General features: G+C 35.7%; 1 protein-coding gene and 1 non-coding gene across 2 annotated transcripts; both read left to right on the top strand.

The window, feature by feature from the left end:
* The first annotated feature begins 3,319 nt into the window (after positions 1 to 3,319).
* On the top strand, positions 3,320 to 3,438 carry LOC118273758 (5S ribosomal RNA). Its single transcript, XR_004783430.1, has one exon. It is a non-coding gene; the product is annotated as a 5S ribosomal RNA (ribosomal RNA).
* Positions 3,439 to 5,514: 2,076 nt separating this feature from the next.
* On the top strand, positions 5,515 to 7,383 carry LOC118273658 (transcription factor sox-2). Its single transcript, XM_035590743.2, has one exon. The coding sequence runs from the start codon at positions 5,828 to 5,830 to the stop codon at positions 6,494 to 6,496; it is 669 nt and encodes a 222-aa protein (XP_035446636.2). The 5' UTR covers positions 5,515 to 5,827; the 3' UTR covers positions 6,497 to 7,383.
* The last annotated feature ends 13,893 nt before the right edge of the window (positions 7,384 to 21,276 follow it).

The following is a 21,276-nucleotide window of genomic DNA, read 5'->3' as shown; positions in this document are numbered from 1 at the left end:
TAGGGAGTCGAAACCGAAACCCCTTTTTGCGCCAGTATTGGACCACTCGATCAACGGGGCAGTCATTCATTATAATATCTTAATCATTTTGAAAAAATACAAAGATCCATATTATTTTTGTAAAATACGTATTCAGAATATAAAATACAATATAAGTATAACGTTACGAAATGTATTGTTAAAGTTTGTATTGTGTGAACTCAATCTCGGCTCAGTACAGAGCGGCTAGGAAATAAAAATATCACATCAATGCCGACATAAAAGGGCCTTCTCTTGTGTAGCGCACATGAGATTACGAGCCGGCGGATATTTTATACAGGAGGGAGTAAGGGGTTGAAAATATTGATAAACCTTGTTTAAAAATATTGTTTTGATACAATCATGCATTAATGTTGCTCAAAGTCAAACTTAATTTTATATTTGTCGTAATCTCCACGCTTGGCAAGCTAGTTGGAGATTGCAATATAAATGGTTTACTAAATAACAAACAAACTTAATTAAAGTTTTGTTTTATATTTTTCTCGAGTCCGGTGATACCACGGCCTCAAAGAAAACCGACGTGAAACAACGCTTGCGTTGTGTTTCATTGTGTGAGTGAGGTTACCGGAGACCCAATTACCCCCTTTTCAATCCCCAATTCCCTAACAACCCTTAAATTCCTAATCCTCAAAAGGCCGGCAACGCACTTATAAAGCCTCTGGAGTTTCGTGTGACCATGGGCGGCGGCGATTGCTTAACATCATACCCTAAAAAAAACAACAGTTGCACTTATACTCAACCAACAAAACAGTTACCAATGACATTCATTTAATCTTAAAACAATAAAAAAACATTTATTCCTATCTCAAGACACATCCCGCGACATTCACCCCGTGTAAGTAACTCCATATTCTATTATATAGGGTAGAGGAATAACATTTCACTCCTTTATATTCGCTAGCATTATTTATATTTGTTTGTTTGTCTGTCCGTGCTTTGACTGCTCGCCTCGATCCGCCTTTATGTAACGCTTTAGATTTCTTATTATGTGTATTGGTAAGGAAAAGTTTTGTTGGATTGTCTTATGGTAATGTGATAGGAATTGTCTGTAAATATTCTTTTTTAAGATAGTTTTTGTACAGATCTATGTCGTCATAATTAATCAATCAATTAGTGGTGTTCGTCGTTTTCATGCATTATAAGAACATTAAGTACCTAATTACCTTGTTGTACGCGCCATAAAGTTTTATAAAATTAAAACTTACTATTTTTTTTAAACGACGGACCCTTTACTAATAATTTCTCCCGTGTCACTGGTGCGTTCACAAACGTACAACTTCACAGACCTGAAACAACAATTTGTGGATTGACACGAAGAGTTGCTCCGTGCCGGAATTGAACCCGCTACACATTGCACGGCAGCCAGTTGCTCAGCCACAGCACGAATCGTGCAGTCAATTAAAAGATCTGAATCTTAATTTTAGATAAACAAGACAGTCTACATAAACAAATTGTCGAAGAAAATATCAATAAGGAGTAAAAGTCACCTTTTATAAGTATTGCAACAAATAATACAAAACAGTACACGAGTTCCATTCCAGTTTTATCTAGTATCGTCCACAAAGTGTCCGTATTTCATCATTAGAGCCTTAAGTTCACCTCAAGTGGAGTAATTTCTTGGCTCCGCTCCAATAAATCTATATAATGTAATAAATAGATGCAGGCTCGCCGATCTGCACATAAAACCAAGGCTTAAAACTTGCAATAACAATAAGTTAAGACTAAAAGTTACCTTTATACTGTACGATTTTATGATGAGGTGTCACGATTTATCGTGTCGTTTTGCTTGCGAAAATTATTGTGAGTACGTTACCACTGGATTAACTATCACTTCTTTAAGCTTAATAAACTCGTAAATAGAAGAAATTCGTCATACATTTCTTATAGCTCACTTGGGAGAGCCATGCTTTGGTAGGAATTCGCCGTCTTGACCGCAATACTACGGCTTCACAGAAATCCGTCGTAAAATATCGATTGCATTCTGTTCGCCGTTCGAGTCAGGTTAACAGAGACCCGAAGGGGGATACCCCATCACCAAATCTACAATCTAGCAATTAAATGTCTGAAATTCACTTATAAGTCCTCTGCTGTTGCAGGTGTCCCTGGGCGGCGCTGATGGCTTATTAATCGATGAGCTGTTAGCTCGTTTGAAGCCTTGTTGAGATATGACAGCAGTATAGGAACTCGTGACGTCAAAACTATGTTTACGTTTGTTAAAAATCTCAAATGGGAAGCAGACTAACAAATTCAAAATAAGTAGTTTTTCTCTTCCACATTATCGACATTATGATAAAAAATGCACGTAAGTATTGATATTCCTGATCCGGAGTTACGGACTAGCTAGCGGGTTTACCGGGGCACTGGCTTCGAAAAGCAGAAGTAGGAACGGGGTGGTTTTTAAACAGTAAGTGTCTGACACTCCTCTCGGCTCGCCCAAGGCGAGAGAAGTCATTGGATGATTTCCCCAAACGGTCAAAAAAAAGGCTATTATACTTTTGCTCTTTGAGATTCTCGTCGGCAGCAGCAGCAGCACCGACTCGACACGTAGAGCTTGGTAGATGACTATTCAAGTTAATCTAAGTCGTGTCGTATACTCAAGTAGTCGTATCGTATAAAGTTCCTCTCGCCGCCCGCCTTACGACGGTCGGGGCGGGCGCTTTTTGTATTTTCCATTATGGCACCAGCGGTCTTATTATCATAAATATGGCGTTAAATACTCCCCTTTATGTCGGTCGGTGATTTACAAAGTTGCCTCCTGTTGGTCGGGGATTTATCTGGTGATTCTCAACTTGGCTATGTATTTGTTTATATTTGTGAGACGAAGATAGGGAGGTTTTAAAGTGTTGATGTTTTTGTTTTGATGTTTTGTTGTAAAGGGCTGTTAATATTTGTTTTTGTACTTGAAATAATATTGTACAGTAATGTGTAATCAATTATCCATTATAACAATGAATTATTTTAGTATTTTTATAGGTACCTACATAAATCTATGTACCGCTATAAAAAATGTGAAATGAAATTAAAAATGCAATGTGTTTTCACAAATACAATTTTAGGCAAAATTTAAAAAATGGTTTGAAAAATTATTAGGTACTTAGTCTGTTTTATTTATTTAAATTATGTAATGGGTTGAATAAAAGTTAAACTTATAAACTTAACGTAGATTTACATTATTAGCTTTTACTATATCGAATGTTATTTGTTACTTCAGTCCAAGTTTCGTAGTTACCAAAAAATCTATACCTACTTTCTTGTGTACCTAAAATTTACTTACACTGTCGTCAACGTCCATACCATGTTGAAAACACCGGTTCTCGTCCGATCACCGAAGTTAAGCAACATCGGGCGTGGTCAGTACTTGGATGGGTGACCGCCTGGGAACACCACGTGACGTTGGCTTTTTGCCTTTTTTATTTGTACTCTCTTCCAATTTTTTGTCAAGCTTCCAGTGTAACAACTTTTGTAGTAATCAAAATTATTTTTGTACTACAATCATTTTGTTAGACTGAACTTTCGAAGTAAAATAAGATACTACTAGCGCCATCTCTACATTATGTTTGGCGACAATTTTTATATCACTGCCATCTGTTGGTGCAATAGATATGCTCAACGTATAGTATACTATGACCACCATGCCGCATCCATCACAGGATGAAGTACAATAAGGTATTAATAGATGGCGCGCATAAAACTTGACAAGTTAAAGAAAAAAAAATATTTTTGAATTTTTATAATGGTGTCCTACTTAAGTAACTAAAGTGATGAAAGCATAATAAGGTTTATTTATTTAATAATTTGGCACATAATAGAGAAGACTCAATGCTTAGGGCATTCTTTCCTATTCTATCTTAGGGTGGTACAGAGACAGGACATGGTAAGTGCATAAGCTGTAATGCTAGACGTTCTTTGTAAGCTATTTGGATAACTTTATAAGCTTTTGTGTGACGTCGTATATACATAGATCAATTTAAAAACAAAATACATACAATAATGATCATAGTAATCACAAAAATCTACCTAAGTTAGGATAATAGTCAGTATCCATTAGGTACCATCATTTCATTCACATTGGAACTAAGCCAGTACGTAATTCAACAGATCTTTTGTAATCTGTTCACGATAAACGATTTGTATTGATCAATGGCTGCCAATTCACCATTATGATGCAAGGATTAGCCGCTCCTTGAATTCATTCTGATTTACAACAATGTACAATCACACAAAGTATTTGAGGCTCTCTATTGGCTGCCAGTTGCAAAATCTAAGGTGTGGATGAGAATGTGAAGTAGCGACATCTAGTGAAGTCTTGTGGTATTATTTCTGGGATGGGTGGGTATAAGGGTTGTATGGCGTATAAGGGTGAAATCTCCCGGTGTAATGCAACCCTGAGTTTGTGTGGTTTATTTATTTTAAAGAGAGATGTCGTAAGGTTGTAGTTTGCAGCATAATATTGATGGGATTCGCTTATCTATTTATTTTGCTTACTCAGCTAAACCCCTAAACGGGATATTTTTATGGTACACATTTTTCATCTTACTTCACTTATTTTATAGTAAGGTAATTGTGAAAAAGCAACGGCATAACGACGTAGAGAAAGCGACGATTAACATTCCACTTACGGTACTTAATTCAATAATTAACTATAGCAAATTACTGACCAATTTTCTTGTTACTTACGAGCACCACCGCCATCTATCGCTACAATCAGGAAACTTAGTCCTATCCTAACACCAATATTGTGTCTTTGGGTCCCAACAATAGAGTCCAGACAAATAATGTATCCTCAATATTTCTTTGTGCTCATCCCTCTTTGATAGAGGCAGTCAATGTCGCGTGAATGTTAAACACTGCTAGACGCACGTGTAAAGTACCGTTTGATTGTAGGTAGGTAACAACTAGATGACATAGGTATAACCTAAAATATATAGAGATATTTTATTAATAAACATATTTTTTTCATGTACTGTTATGTTGATGACACACGTTGTCAAGTGGCGGTATTAAGTACACTGTTAGGAGGTTGCTCGATTAGTTTCTAGCCACAACTGGGGCTCACAACCACGAGTAGTTAATAGTGTAATAATTAATTTTAGAAGTATCTCTAATTGCTGCTGTATGCTATATGATCATCTGTATCTACGTGAGAGTCAAAATGAAAATCGAAATATTAAAAAGGGACCGTTAACAATTCTATAGAATTGACAGCAATTAGTCAATTACCACATTTTCAATTTCACGTCATGTCCATCAAAAATATTTCCGTACAAAATGTTTCGGGCCAGCAAACGTTTTCTGTGCACCGTACAGTTAATAGATAGCGGTGCGCGGGCGCGGCTTACACAAAACATACGACGAGTATCATTTGACAATTTGCGAGCAATCAATGCATTGTCACCGCTCTTTATTCAGCTCCAAATAATACATGGAAAATTGTCCATTCCAATTGTGATCGGACCATTGTTGGTCTAATGACACGATTCAGGCTTAGCTCGCTTTGATACCGGCCATCAGTGCATGTTCGGACGTGTCAGAGATGAGTATCACAATGTTCTCAGCTTTATTTGCTATTTGAGACAGTTTCTCGTTAATATGATCGTCAGTTTCAATGTTGAGCAAAGTCAAGTAATTTACAACATATTGTTTAGTGATTTGAAGTGAAATAATTGGATTTTCAATCATGCCACTGAAGAAAAATCAGCTGGAAGACTTTATTTCATAGAAGACAAAGCGTTAAAAATATCCAAAGTGTTGAGAACATCGCCCAAAGACGACCAATGACGTAACATCAATGGCATATCAATTGGAGCAGCAATCAACGAGACACCTACCGAAACTGTCGAGACATTCGAATCCCTACCACATAAAGAGACCAATGAACGCGTTCATGGTGTGGTCGAGGCTGCAGAGGAAGAAGATATCTATGATGAACCCGAAACTGCACAACTCGGAGATATCGAAGCGACTGGGGCTGGAATGGAAGAGTTTGGACGAGACGGAGAAGCGCCCATTTATAGACGAAGCGAAGAGGTTAAGGATAAAACACATGCAGGATTATCCGGACTACAAATACAGGCCACGGAGGAAGAACAGGTTAGATACAGCGGCGTTTTCTAATCCAGCGCTGTACACGACCAGGGAGACGTTTGTGGAAGTGGAACCGCGGCAAGAGGCGAGCTATCAGACGCTGTCGTACCCTGACCAGTTTGTTTACAACAACATGATCAGCTACTCCGTGCCTTCGTTGCCGCAGCCGACGTTTGTTCCGACATCAATGAGGCCTAAGGAAGAGACGTTGCCAAGTTTGGACCTGAGGCCCTTACCTTCGATAGAGAGTATATCTCCCAGGCCTTTCGCAGTGGTGAACCAGCAGATGATGGTGAAAGCCTACCAAGACCTTCATTACGTGCCCAGTGACGTCACTAGAATCTCTTATCACTACCCTTTTGGTGTGCAATAGTCGCTTCTCGTTGTAAGTTGTTTTTGAGGCCATAATTTATTGTTTAAGACGTAGCTAGTTCGGCTAACAAGTGTAACTTTGTTGTTTTTCTATGTGATTGTGTAGTTACATAGTGCACTGCTGTCTGTTGGTTTCTTGTTCTATAAAGTACAATGTGAAATGCAATAGTTTTAATGTTTCTCTAGAAATTTTACACATGTTAAATTATTGCACATACCTTCAAGAGTTGTTAATGGTTAAGTACAGAGTGTTTGGTGCTGAATGGACTCATTTTTTTAGTGTATTGGGAGGTTATTAGAGTCGATCGTTTGGTTTATAGGTAAAAGGCAGCTAACGACCTCTTAAATCCCTGAAAAACTTGTGTCGGTCCATGCACCAAACGCCCTGTATAAGTATTCGTATCTAATAACAGAAACAGGTTCATTTCGACCACACTAGACATAGACAGATTTATGTTTGACTATAATTTTTTAAGTACAAGTTATGTTCATACAATTTAGATATACAATCTATCATATACACATAGTGCATCGTAATTTACTCAGCAGATATAATAATTTTATATAAAATGTGTAGATAAATACGTATACATATGTATATTATGTTTGATGAACTTTAATGGCAGCCAAATTACACAATAATTATATTTTACACGTTGTACTTTGTTGCAGTGTTCAATTAAAATTGTACATAGCTTATGTGCAAACAAAATGTCCTGTTGGTGCTTTTCTTTACGTTAATTTTATAGAAATTGTAACAATCACTGTTTTTCAAAATCGAATGAGTTGTACGTTTGTTGTAAGTACCATTTCAATTCGCAATTTGAAAAGTCATCATATGAAACAAAATAATTTTCTATGTGCTAGCAATAAATTCTTTTAAAAATATTTTTATTGGTTTTCTTTACGTGTAGTGTTACTTCATTTAATCATTTCTTTTTTTTTTCATTTATTTACCTTCTTCGTTAGAGACAGTTTGAGTAAGGAAGCCTAACTTATCATCAATTTTGATTGTAGACAATTTCAGTCGGAACGTTTCCCAGTTGCTGTTGAAGGTACAGTTTAGAAATAAGTGGTCTAACTAATTTAGGTTTTTCACTGTATTATACAAAATACATAATATAGAAAAGAACTCATTTCCAAAAAGTGCTATCGCTTATAATCTAAAATGCTTATTGTAACTTTCGTAAGACATACTAAATTAATTAGTATCTTGTCGGCATACTCACGTAACTGTTTAACGAGGAACTCGACTAGTTTCAAGCCATGCTAGAGGCTCATATTCATGAGCTGCATTCCGCGACAGTCTACTACTAGTAGAGTTCCTCACAAACAGTTACGTAAGTAAACTGATAACATAATAACCATAACATCAACAAAATCAGAACTAGAAAGAGTCTGCTCATAAAAATTCACTCGCATACACTCCAGTTCATCCGTGATCATGGCGCTTGCAACAGTGCCGAAATATCGGAAACTCACAAACACTAATAAACATGGTAAATATCCCGTTTTAAGTTCTAATGATATTACTAGTAACCATGTCAGTTTAAAAACTTTTAGGGGACAGAGAGTAAAATTCCCTAATAAAAGGAAGATCCTCCGACCAAACGGGGTGATCATGCCTGGCGGGCTTTCTGCCAAACTGTTGTTCGTTGGAATTTTCTATCCACGTAAACTAAACTTCACATGTTTGATTCAGGATATTTATGACGTCATCCATTGATTTACTCGTCGATAGTCTATGTGCGACTTCTGTCATCTGTCACTTGTCAGGTGTCGCGACAAACTTATACCATAACATCTGTTTCACAATATTTTCTTTCCCGAATCTCCGTTTCCCATCATGGCGTCCCACACCCATCAGCCCATAGATACCGGGGCTGTCAGAAGTTGTGTCAGAGATAATGTGCGAGCAATGACGCGACACTTCACAGATTGATGGTCCACGAAATGTTTGAGCGGGATAATTGATTCGTACGTACTGCGGCGACAGTATTTTTTTCAGAATTTTCTTGAATCATAACAACATTAGTCCCTGTTTTTCTCAGCGAAGGGGTACGTAAGAGTGTATTTATAGAATATTCGTGTTCTTTTTTGTGTGATAGGGAAGATGAGTACAAACGCAAGGTATCGATCATTGTGTGGCCTCACTTAATGTACATGGTGAATTTCACATTTCATTATTAATTAAGTCCAGCTATTACTACAATTCTTAGGTATGCACTTTTAAGCCAGACCACCACAGATGGCCCTGTAGGGCCAATCCGGAGTTGGACAACGTAACAGGTCACTGGGAAACCGGCTCAAAACTGGAGAAGGAACGGAGTGGTTTCTAGACAGTAAGAAAAAGGTCAAACAAATTGATCGTTGACGTGATTTTTAGAGAGGAAAAACATTCTTCGGCACTTCCAAGTTCCAGACTTCCAGATGTTAGAAAAACGAAACAAATCAATACCCCAGTCTTCTGTTATTAATTAAACCCACCCAATCAGTACAAAAACTAAGAATTTCCATTTGCATAAACTAAAGGAAACCTATTATAATATAAAATACGGTTGGTAAGAAAACGTGAACGTTATACACAACATCAAAATGGTACATAATATTAAGTAAATTTACGTTACAAATACGAACAATGGAGCCAATCACAAATTATCGAATTTCGACTTATCCGCCATCTTGTATTTTCAATGATCACCAGCGAAGAAAGATCACAGGGTTACATAAAGGGGTGTTTAATTAAATTTATTATTGTGCACCCCTCCCCTTGGGGGCCGAAACGATTTTTCTATAATAAGCTTTCCATTAATTGAAAACTTGATTGTCGATGATTTGTATAGAGCTATTTGTGCGATTGGAAATTATTATTAAAAAAAGTAAAAGTAACTATGTAATGCGTCATAGAAATAAAGTTTTACCTACCTACACTTTAAGTTCCATACAGGGTGTTTCGCGCAGGTAAAATGTAGCTAATAACCTCTGAAAAATTGTGAAGTCCATCCACCAAACATTCTGTATAATGCATAGATTTTATCTAAGAATCTAGGAAATCTATACAAAGCTATATAAGTGTGACTATATGGGTAAGTACATTAGATTAATACACTAGATCCAGTCGTCAAAACATTTTTTTTAAGGAATTGGTGGTAAACGAGCAGACGAGTCACCTGATGGTAAGCGATCAGCGCCACCCATGGACACCCGCAACACCAGAGGGGTCACAGGTGCATTGCCGGCCTTTAACCATCTCAATATGGCAATAAAAGTGGTATTAACAACTCTACATCAATCTAACCATTTGGAAAGACTACAGTTCTAACTAAAATAGTAATTAAAGAAACCTCATCGGTACACAGGCAAATTGACATTTTGTTCCAACAATTTAACCCTAGTTTAACAAACAACCTGACATTTAACTGTGCCGGAATATTCCAATAGGGTCTTTCACTTTTGTAGAATATTCTGGTAAACGAACCTGTTTACTTTCTCTATTTATTAAAGATTTTTTGATTTTTGGTTTTATTGTTAAATACGTATAATGAGAGTAACGTAAATTAAAAAAAATATATATATAAAAAATCATACAATTAACACGTCAAAGCTTTGTTTATTATTTGGGCAATTTTCAGCATATTGTTACTACAAACAACCAAAACTATAACAAGATTTTTAGTATGTATTATATTATGATTTAGTTTAAAATAATTTTGCACGTTTATCTTATCTGTTTGTCTGTCTGGAGAAAACTGACAAGTAAGTATTTACCTAACACTTGTGTGTATGTATCTCTTAATTAATTCATCTGTGTAAACTTAACAAGAACACAAACGACATCTTACAAAAGAAAAACAACTTCAAAAAAGAAAAAAAACAATAAAACCCTTTCTATCAAACTTTTTACACTTTTTGTTTTGCCATGGTGACTTAATAGTTGGACAAACAACTCTTTTGTTACGCAATACTTGTTAAATTGTTACTTAACCTTTCGGCAACAATGAGGCAACAGTTACGACACGACATCATTACTTTGTTGAGCATTTGACAGAAACAGCATCAGCTTTTGACGTGAAAAACTGTTCCCAGCATCACAACACATATCCTTTTGATACGCATCTCTTAACAAACATTCATGTCTCGCGTCATTCAATATCATGCGACGCATTCATCCAAAACATCTCTGCAAGAGCCAAGAACAATACTAGACAACTGTCTAACACCTATCTCACTGGGCTTAAGCACTAACCCAGGATTTACGAACCAAACTAAACCTTAAATGAAAGTACAAGAGCTTACTTCAGCGTGGTAAAGATCGCGAGATGCAATTCTGACGAATAACTGCTGCGTATTATCAAAGCTTCGTTACAATTTAGTTTTGTCATGTAAAGGGTTTAAAGATAATCTTCTACTTCTCAATTTAAACCTCTATTGAAACAACTTACAGTTGAAAATCGCTTGGAAAGTTTAGCAAGAAACGACGTTTCATAACTGGGGCACAACACAAAACTGTTCATAGCACAACAAACTTGGAACGTTGCATTGATAATCAAAAAACGCATTTAACACAATGGTATTAAAGGCGTCGTAGCCAGCATTTTCCGTTGTCACAGTGAAGCGTACGTCACAATCGTCACAGACGTCTTTCACACCGCACATGAAGAATGAATGATGGATGAATCGTAGCATGAGAATCCAGCTTTTTCCATGTATGGTGAAAACAAACTGTCGTTTTCCGGTTAAGAAACATACCTCCATGCCATTTTGAACCGTGTTCCGCAGTAATAAAGATGAAAGTGTTGTTAAGGCTGGGGCAAAATAAGTTTGTCCAGCTGATATCTGTGTATATTCATATGAGTCACAAATGGGCCAAAAGTTGTATGCTGAATGTGGGACGGTCTCCGATGTAAAGAGATTTGCAAGAAACGATTTGACTGACACAGGATATGTTTATTTTTCTCCTTGAATACTGTTTATTGTGACTGTTACATAACGTATTTTTGAATAAGTCTTGAATTGGGACTGAAAACGCATTTGTTTTCCTGTGGTATTTAGTAATTAATTCAAAGAGAAATGGTCTTAATATTTTAGAATGGGTATAGGCGTAAGGTACTGTGTTGTTTTGAGATATTTGTATATTTTACAATACCATCGTCTCCGTTGACTAATGTCATATTACGTATATTGCACATTTGGTATCAGCATGCAGAGCGGTAGTGCACACACCAACACATTTCATATAACGAAATACCGTAGCATTAACATGCTACGGCGGGACATCACAGCTACTGTGCACAAATATTAGCAAAAGTCTATTGAAGGTACTTTCATTAACACTACTAAAAATTTTTATATCATGTAGTTATAGAAAAATTGAATAATACTTTCCCTATTGCTCAGCAAACTTACTTTGCACTACACAAGAAAAAAATTCTTTACGTTTAAAGTAATCGAAACAAGAACGCGTTCGGCGCTCTGATTGGTTGGTTTATTCGTGCTAGCCCATCAGAGGTAATACTAAGGGCAAGTACCGAAATATTTATTTATTTATTAAACTCTTTATGGAAATGAAAGTGTACATAGGTGGGCTTAATGCCGTAGGCATTTTCTACCAACCAAACCTTTAGGTGATGTAGTGAAAAACCAGTGGTAGGTGCACGGAGCAAGCAAATACAGAAAAGTTCAAGTAGAAAAATACAATAATACTACCTTAATTATTCCAAGCCACATCCAGCAAACCATATCACAAATAGGTAAGTACATATACATACACACGCGATAGGTACACGAAAACGTCCAACTTTGCCCGTTACAGGATATTTTCATTCGTTTAAACTTGACGCGACAAGTTCCCAGCCTAAAGCTTTGCAAAAGGCGTGAAATGTTCCTGAAAAACGTAGGTACGTTGTTATTCAGGAACCTTTTCAGGATATGCGCCTACAGTATTTTTCAGGATAGGTTTATGTAGGTTGTGTTTTTCAATGTAATGTGTGAGTGGAAATGTATTTTCAGTATTCATAATATGAAATATTTAAAAGTTTCTGTAGTGAAAACATAAAAACAAACATAATCCTCATGTCTGTCCCCGATGGGGGTAGGCAGAGATAATGGAACACCAGTGAATATTGTGTTTAATATCTGCAACTTTGGTCGTTGGTCACCATTGTGACTACTGAGTAGTGAGACGAGCAGACAACTTTTAAAAAGCGAAACTGTTGTAAAGTACTCAATATTATTGAAGCTTTTCCTTTATTCAGTATGGAGTCTGGAATTGCGCCCTGTATATGGCAGTAGACTCACTAACTTTCATAATGGATGGGAGTGATAACAAAATTTTTTTTGAGGGGGGAAAAATCATCCAATGTCTTCTCCCGCCTTGGGCGAGGCGAGAAGAAGTGTCAGACTCTTACTGACTAAAAACCACCCCGTCCTTACTCCTGCTTTTCGAGCCGTAGCCCCGGTAAACCCGCTAGGTAGTCCGCAGCTCCGGAGTGATAACAACATAGAGTTGTTTCTTTTACTATATTATGTATAGCAAAATTGTAAACACAATACATAATAAGAATTGAAGTGTATGTACCATTAAGTACATCGAAGACATCATCTAAGATATGATTTCCTACATCAACACAAAACTACTAAATATCAATATGTCAACAAGAACCATTAAAACTTGCAAACACCAATTCATTAACATAAAGTCATAAAGCATTAATAAATCGCACACTGCTTCTATCTAAATACGTCGGGAAATAATGTTCTTAAGCATTATGTTATGTCCCCTAATAATAAGCGGTCTAATGCGCGCACAGTGCGCACAAACGATGCTCGTTGTGCACAAAATGAATTGTGTACGGAAACGTATTAACGGTGTGTCAAATGACTCGGAACTAGTGTTGGGCGGATACGCTGCGGGATTTTTGGGTATTTGCGCTTTTTCTCATATCAAATACTGAATGGGAATCGGGATTTTTGGGTATTTGCGCTTTTTCTCATATCAAATAGTCCCTTCATACTGAGTGGGAATCATACTTTGGCAATCTTGTATGAGGTGCAAGCTAGGTAGAAATATATATATTAGTAGAAATAGCTAAAAGAAATTATGTAATGTAGTATTGATTTATATGGTATTTTTTTAGTAATGTTTGTCTTGTTGATGGAAGTACGGCTTTATGTTCTTTTCTTTGCAATCAATTCTACATGTTATCGGTTAGTAATAATGTGATCAATTATGTATACTAGTTACCATTTAAATATCCGTGATAATTATTTTAGTCTTGTTACTTAAGATGAATCTTAAGTTTCTTAAAATTCGACTTCATGCAATCATGATCATGGTTCACTTTTGATGACTTATGATGGAATAATAAATGTGGTCTATGAGTAAAATACTATATAATAATTTATTAGTGATTTATTCCATTATTGTTTTACGACACTATATTAGTATTATGTTTGTTTTTATTATTAGTTCTCTAGTTTATTAGTCTCTCTTATTAGACATTAGTATTATATTTATACGACACTAACAATCCCGTATTTTCCCAACCCTAGCAGTTACTTATATCCAGCATCCGGAACCTTCTGGTATGATTTTTTGTTTACTTGTTTGTGCCATTCCGTGGGGATAACTATGCTGTTATTTATAGGAGCTCTAAAAGGGTGGTCCTGTCTCTCATATAAATATGGTTCATGAGCCGTGACACATTAAATATGGAAGATCAAGGATACAAGTTGACTTAATATTGTGCTTTAGTCATGTAGGTATTAGGCGACGGAGATTTTCTTTTTGAATTAGCTCTTATTTATTAGATAAAATAAATAATTTGTAAGACAAATCTGTCTGTGACAAATGGTTTAGAAATGACAAATGATTAGAGTGTTTTACCGAATTAAAAAGTATTCTAAGTTTGTTATACGGTTTTTCGTATAACAAAGATTTTCTTGAAAATATTTTATACATATATGGTTATCGAAAGCTTGGGTCTTCTACTAGTGGTGTACCTATTAAGTTTTAACTATTTAGTTATCGATTTCCTATTACAATATTGTAGAATTAATATCACCACCTGGTAAAATGTGATTACTCAACAAGTAAACTGACTTACCTCAACCCTTTGCAATTAAACTAAAAACCAAAGTATTTTATCAATCCATTTCACTAACATGACAATAAACAAAAAACGCTCCACAACACCATTACATACGGACAATGTAATTTAAACACAGTGCGCCCACTGCGCCAGATGTTCAAACATGGACAAAATAAACACTAATTCTATCGAGTTTCGTTCCATACGCCTTCAATTAGCTTCGTTTTAAATTATTTATTTCACACCACGCGATTGGATAGCACTTTGATTTGTTTTGTCATGGTTTTCCAAGTTTTTTGAAATAAGGGTGAGTTTATTGAAATAATTACATTTATTGTGTTTATGTGAGTTTATTTTGACGTGAGTTTAAGATTTTTCGTGATTTACAATTTTAGGCTTAATGACGTTGTTATAAATGTTACAGAATAAAGATACATTTATTAAACAAATTAGGTAATTCTAGTAAAGGTTTTGGTAAATCTTGCAGAATAAGTAAGTGAACAACTTACTGCTCTTAAAATATTTAGGTTTAGTTTACTAAAGTAAGCTTATGTAAGACATAATTCATAAGTTTCAATGCTTAACTCATATATTTAATTAAATGACTCGTATATTGACAAAGTACAACGTTAAGAAGAAAGTACAGTTTAAAAATTACATCAAATAATTTGTTTAATGAGACAGAAACAATTATATCACTTAAAAAAAGCATTACCACTAATTTATCGCGAAATAATACCACTTAATTTCAACAACCGCCATTGAACTAGGCAAAACAACTATCTGTTCATCCCCCTTCGTCAATAAACACAATAATATTCACGGATCCCTCACGACATAGGAAACCCATTTGACCAACCAATCGATTGGAAAATTGTATTATTTTTTCCAAATCATTACTCGATTTCGAACACTGTGCTGGCTAATAGAGAATACAGAATTAAGTTTACGAATAAAAAAGAGATTACGTAATGGTTTCTAAACTTTGGCTGTTGTATTAAATAATGTAAAATAAATAAATACGGTTTTTTTTTTGTATAGGAACAGTTAATGGATCCTTAACTGCGTTAATAAACATACAAAATGGCGGTATTTTCGTGAACTATTGCCGTTTGTATGAATCATTTAGAAAGTTTGTTTTCGAATGAAACGGTTTTCGTTGTCGCTTTTAGTGTGAGTTATTGCAAGTGTTGTTCTTGTTTGTTGACCTTTTTTTAAGTCAGTTCCTTAGTTACTGAAATAGGTAGTATATGAAATCGTAGCTTTCCGACTTTTTTTAATGGGGGAAAATCGTCCAATGACTTCTCCTGCCTTGGGCGGAAAACCTAAACAAAACGTTGTCTGACCTAGGAATCGAAGTCAAAACCCGTTGGTGAGTTACAGTACGCTGCTTGTAATCGCAACAGAGTTAAAGAAAATTAAAAAAAAAAAAACTAAAATCGTACACATAAAGTGATCCATAAACGATAATGTCCCTCCTCGGCCCTCACTTATCGGAGTGACACAGACAATACCTCTCATTGTATAATGCAAATACTCTCAGAGGACCACTCGAGGACTGCGAAGTGCCTTCAGAATATTTTAGACGAAATGTTTAAGATTCACTACTTATAGTGGGGGTGGGGGAAAATGGCAACTGGTTTTTCGCTGGGATTTATTTTTTTATGGAATAGGTGACAAACGAGCAAACAAGTCAACTGATGGTAAGCGATCAGCGCCGCCCATGGACACCCGCAACACCAGAGGAGACACAGGTGCGATTTCCACCTTTTAAAAAAGGTTTGAAGGTCGTATCGTTTTATATATTTTATTCGCATGTTCAAAGGAAACAGAAGCTCAGTTGGTTTCTCCTACCTCCTAATTATCTCAATAAGTCAAAAATTATACTGTAAATAAATAGTCGATTAAGGGACTACCACATACCGTACGTGACATCTTTTTGTCGTGCTTCTTGTTTTTCATTTTGTTTATTATATCTTGGCGGTCTTATTGGGGACTTATTTTTACCAATTACTGTTGATGATAACTAACATAACGTTACGTGCCGTAATGTGCACCTCTGCCTACCCATTCGGAGATAAAAAATGGTGTTTCGGGTGTCCATGGGCTGCGGCGATTGCTTACCATCAGGTAATACGTCTGCTCGATTACGGCGTGTTTCATAAAAAAGGCGTGGCGTTGATAACTAAAAATAAATTACATATTTATGGAAAAAAAACTTGCTTTCCAAAAATCTCGAAACCCTACGTCAACTTCCACTGGGCGCCACTCTAACCCAACCCAACTGCTCGCAACAGAATCACACAAAACAAAGTGATTGAATTGTAAGAAGCAACTCTGTCTTGCCGCATTCAGCGCTCAGTAGATTGCCAATAAACGGCATTTTAGTTAAATGAACGACTAAACCCGTTTAGTAGTCAACTATACTACTTTGTGCGGCCAGTTAAAATGTAACTACTGGTTTAATGTGACTATAACCGCGTTCTAAAGGAATTAGATTGAATGGAGTTTCGTTTTAGTTGTTTTTATTATGGATTGGTTTGTTTTATTGTGTTAATGTGATTGTGGTGTCTGTCTGTAGTAAATAGTAAAATAATAATAAGTTGCCTTCACGTATGTACAATTGCTATATAAGTGTATTTCTTTCTTTTTCCTGGCCTGATCCTTTAAAAATACACACTATGGGTGATGATACCATGTCCTTAATCAAATCCTTTATCAGATTTCTGCAGATTTTAACAAGCTATAACTAATATCATAGGCACATAGATGTTTAGCGTTCTTCTTCATGGGTGTTTATAATAACCGTGATCAACGACGGCGTTTCCAAAGCAAAGTATGTACGTAAAGTATAAATACTCTAGTTAGATGGACAGTGAAACTTACATCATGTTTGGCTTTTCTGATAACGTCTTCTGTTTTTGATAACTCTTGTATGAAAACACATAACATAAACGTAACGCCCACTGAAATATGATTATTAATGTCCTTTTTAAATGACAGTATATTTACAAAAGTGAAATTCACGTAGAAATAAAGCGACAACAATTGTTACAGAGACTGTACATAATATTAATGTGGGGGAACGCATTAGGGCCAGGAAATGGCGTACACATTCAGTATTGTGCTCGGGGAAAAATGATATAATATCGTAACATCCTTTTATGACCATTACTGGGCTTGCTCGCCCTCGCATAGAGTGTGGGGAAACAGACGGGTTGCGGTATTAAAATGTGGAGGTTTTGTACCTACACGTTTACCTTTGGCCTTCTTTCAACTTCATCGAGAAGTTAGAGAGTTATCTATTCTTTTAAGAACCATGGATTTTCTTGAGCGTTCTTCTTCATAGAAATCTCTTTCTTTCTCAAGGTCTATTTCAAAATTTGGATTTGCAGTCTGTACTTAGTCTTAGCCAAATTAGGTTGAATGTCAGGCTATTCTGTACTTGTTCAGGTTCTCTCATTTTTACCACCTTATTGATTGAACTTGCTGTCAGATTTTTTAAGTTTCTGGCTTATTAAAACGACTTTTATAGTTCTTTCGTTCTTTTGTATTCGTATTAAGAATGACTTAATATGTTCGCCGAGGTATAAAGGTTAAACTTCATCGAAGGAATCTAGTAAATGAACTGTATGTCGTATCTCCTACCTGGCTTCTCAACTTACTCTTTGCGATCGCCGCCCTACACGAGACAAATCGTCCAGTTGGTCATTTGTCAAAAAACCTGCATCCGCCCAGTGAAAGCCGTCTTTGTCAACATCGCAACCTTACACAAACACTTCCTTGTTTCTTAACACAACTGCATAAGGCTCAAAATAATCTTAATCGACCGCAGTTAATCAATAAAACTGTTGCGTTTTTAAAGCGGTTTTTGTAAATCTTATATCTAAGGTTGTAAGGTTGATTTTGGCTTGATTGTGGTTATTTTAACAATAATGGTGAATGATAACAAAAGTTTCCTTTTTCAAGTTTTCTGTTAAAATGCTAGCGGGTGTGTCAGTTTGTTACAATCATGGCTTTGTGGTGATATTTATTGTGATAGAAATGATTCCATCACAGTTATAACTATCATAGTGATATTATAGTACTTAAAGAGGTATCTATGTTCTTATTTTGAATGGAAAAACAGTACCTGGGTATACATGTGTTAATCTCACACTTTCCTATTCAGAATTTAACCTGCATTAATTTTAAGAAATCAATGGCCAATGTTGACCATATTCTCTTCTTACACGGAGAAGACATTATGTCTCTTATTTCAACATTGGATGAAATCGTCATATACAAAATTAATTAGAACACAAAGTGATAGAATAGAATGAGAAAGCATAACCTGGGTTCAACATAAAAAAGTAACAGAAGCTAACCCAACACAACTTACCTATGTACTATAAATAAAAGAAACATAATTCACCATTCCTCACTTATTTAACATCACCTGTCACACAGCACACTACCGCCACAGACAGCGAACTATTTATAGAAAAAAAATAAAAAACAAAAAAGAACAAAATGTCATTCAAAAAGGACGCATCGGATATAAAAAGATGTGCACGTTGAAATGAATCCCGATATTAAACTGACGTTAAAATCGTGACGTCACAGATAAGCCAACTTTTGCGAACAACGTATATTCAAGCTTGTTCGATGAAGAGGAACGAACAGTACTGTTTAAAACACATTTATTTATTAACAATCTGTGTTGTAGATAAACGCTGAATGTGCTTTCATGTTTGTGTTGTTTGTGTTTATAGTTTAAGAGTGAAAAGCGTTGATAGAGAGAGTAGAAATTGTGAGATGGTTAGCTCCTGATGAATAAGTAAGAGCAATGTTGCGGTGCTGTGAATTGTGGCTGAAATGTTATTATGAATCAAAACTTGTAAATACCATACCATATAGTGATACGGTATTATGTAGTGGTAGTGATATGGTATTATGTTTCATCAATTAAGTCTATATACAGTAATTATGGATGTGTTTTCCCATGCAACTGATTTATCATTTTTAGGTGAATGTATGTTGTTTAATCGTAGCAATTGCTCTCCCTTAGAAATCTAATAATCTAATCATTTAAAGACCGGCATTTAACTCAGGTGTTCATTGGCATTTCATCTCATCAGGGAATTCGCCTTCTTATTTACCATCAATTCATAATTTCGTATTTTTCATAGTACTGAACTATGTTAAGAATTTGTATGTTTTCCTTTTCTCGATTCTGTTTAAGTTTTGTTTTAAACTTTGAAATAGATTTAGTACTTAGGTATTAAGGCCCAAATTCTGACTTATTCGTCAACTCGGCCGCAATAAACTCGACCGCGCGGTCGAGTTGGGAAGATTTTAATCTACCTATTATTTCATTGTGCATCTCGACCGTTAGAACATTCACTATGAGGTCGAGACGACCCGGATAATTTTTGTGATTTTTTCTATTCGTCATCTCGACCGAGTACAAAATGTACATTTGAGTAGAAAATGTTTAAGGCATTTATCATGGAAATATTTATTTTGTTAGGCAAATGAAAATGCGTGCTGTGCACGTATAAAGATCGTAGATATTTCATTACAATCACCCTTCAGTTTTGTAAAATATAGCATTTTAATCATGACTTTACATATATCCTAATTAGGTAGTTAAAATATTTTGGTATCTCTCTCGCAACTTGGAATTTTTATCGGTGGAAAGAAATGAACCTAATAATCAACTGAGCAATGCCTGATTAAAAAACATGTTTTTATACCTATATCCTTAATTCTAATTTTAAGTTATTATTGTATTATATAATATACCCAATTACCCATAGAAGAAAAAATTTTTTATTAAAAACGAAACACTTTTGTCAATCACTGTACAATAATGCCTCATATTTTCAATGTCGGTCGAGTTGACGAATACAAAATACGAAAAAATAGCTTCATCAACTCGACCACGTGGTTCGGCCGAGATGCACAATAAAAAAATAATTAATGTTTAAATTTCCCGACTCGACCTCGCGGACGAGTTTATTGCGGCCGAGTTGACGAATAAGTCCAAATTCTTTCTATTAGAGAAATTCTGTAGTGGTAGTTTTAGATAAGATTCTGTAAAAAAATATATTTATATTCCATGTCCTTAAAAAAATCAGCGGATTTCGTACCAAGTTGTCAATAAAAACAACAACCACGAAAAAATAGAGTTCACAAACAGAAAAAAAATATCTCACAAAAATATACCCAGCCGCGGAAGTCAACATTCACATCACAAAGTCAATCATGAACAACATCTTAGCCACCCCTAATTAAATTTATTAGAGGTCCTCAGTATCGGTAGCACATGAAATGGTACTTCAAACTTGTAAGGGAACCTTTTCACTATAGTGACCCAAAACAATTGCATGAAACAACAAAAAAATGGCGCGATTACATCTTCAAGTGGTCTGTGGTGTGTTTCTCATGGGGCTCTGTTATGGTACTGACGCTAGAGGGAGCCATTGGGACTAGGGTGGTGTGCTGTTGTCGGTTTTTGGGGAATGGTCTTGTGGTAGACAGTTTTGTGAGATTTTTTTATCCATGGCTTCTAATGAATTTTTAAAGTATGATAGGTTTGTTCATTACAAATCTATTGTCACTCTTACCAAAAAATATTTTATTTTTTTGACTACACAGTTGGCGTGGTTACTGGGCAACTGGCTGCCGTGCAACGTGTGGCGGTTTC

The sequence above is a fragment of the Spodoptera frugiperda genome, chromosome 1, assembly GCF_023101765.2.
Source record: "Spodoptera frugiperda isolate SF20-4 chromosome 1, AGI-APGP_CSIRO_Sfru_2.0, whole genome shotgun sequence".
In the NCBI taxonomy this organism is placed as follows: domain Eukaryota; kingdom Metazoa; phylum Arthropoda; class Insecta; order Lepidoptera; family Noctuidae; genus Spodoptera; species Spodoptera frugiperda.
This window is presented reverse-complemented; position numbering and strand designations above follow the sequence as displayed.

What these genes read in the sequence shown, in the direction of transcription:
- LOC118273658 (XM_035590743.2), top strand. Translation starts at nt 5,828, where the DNA reads ATGGCATATCAATTGGAGCAGCAATCAACGAGACACCTACCGAAACTG.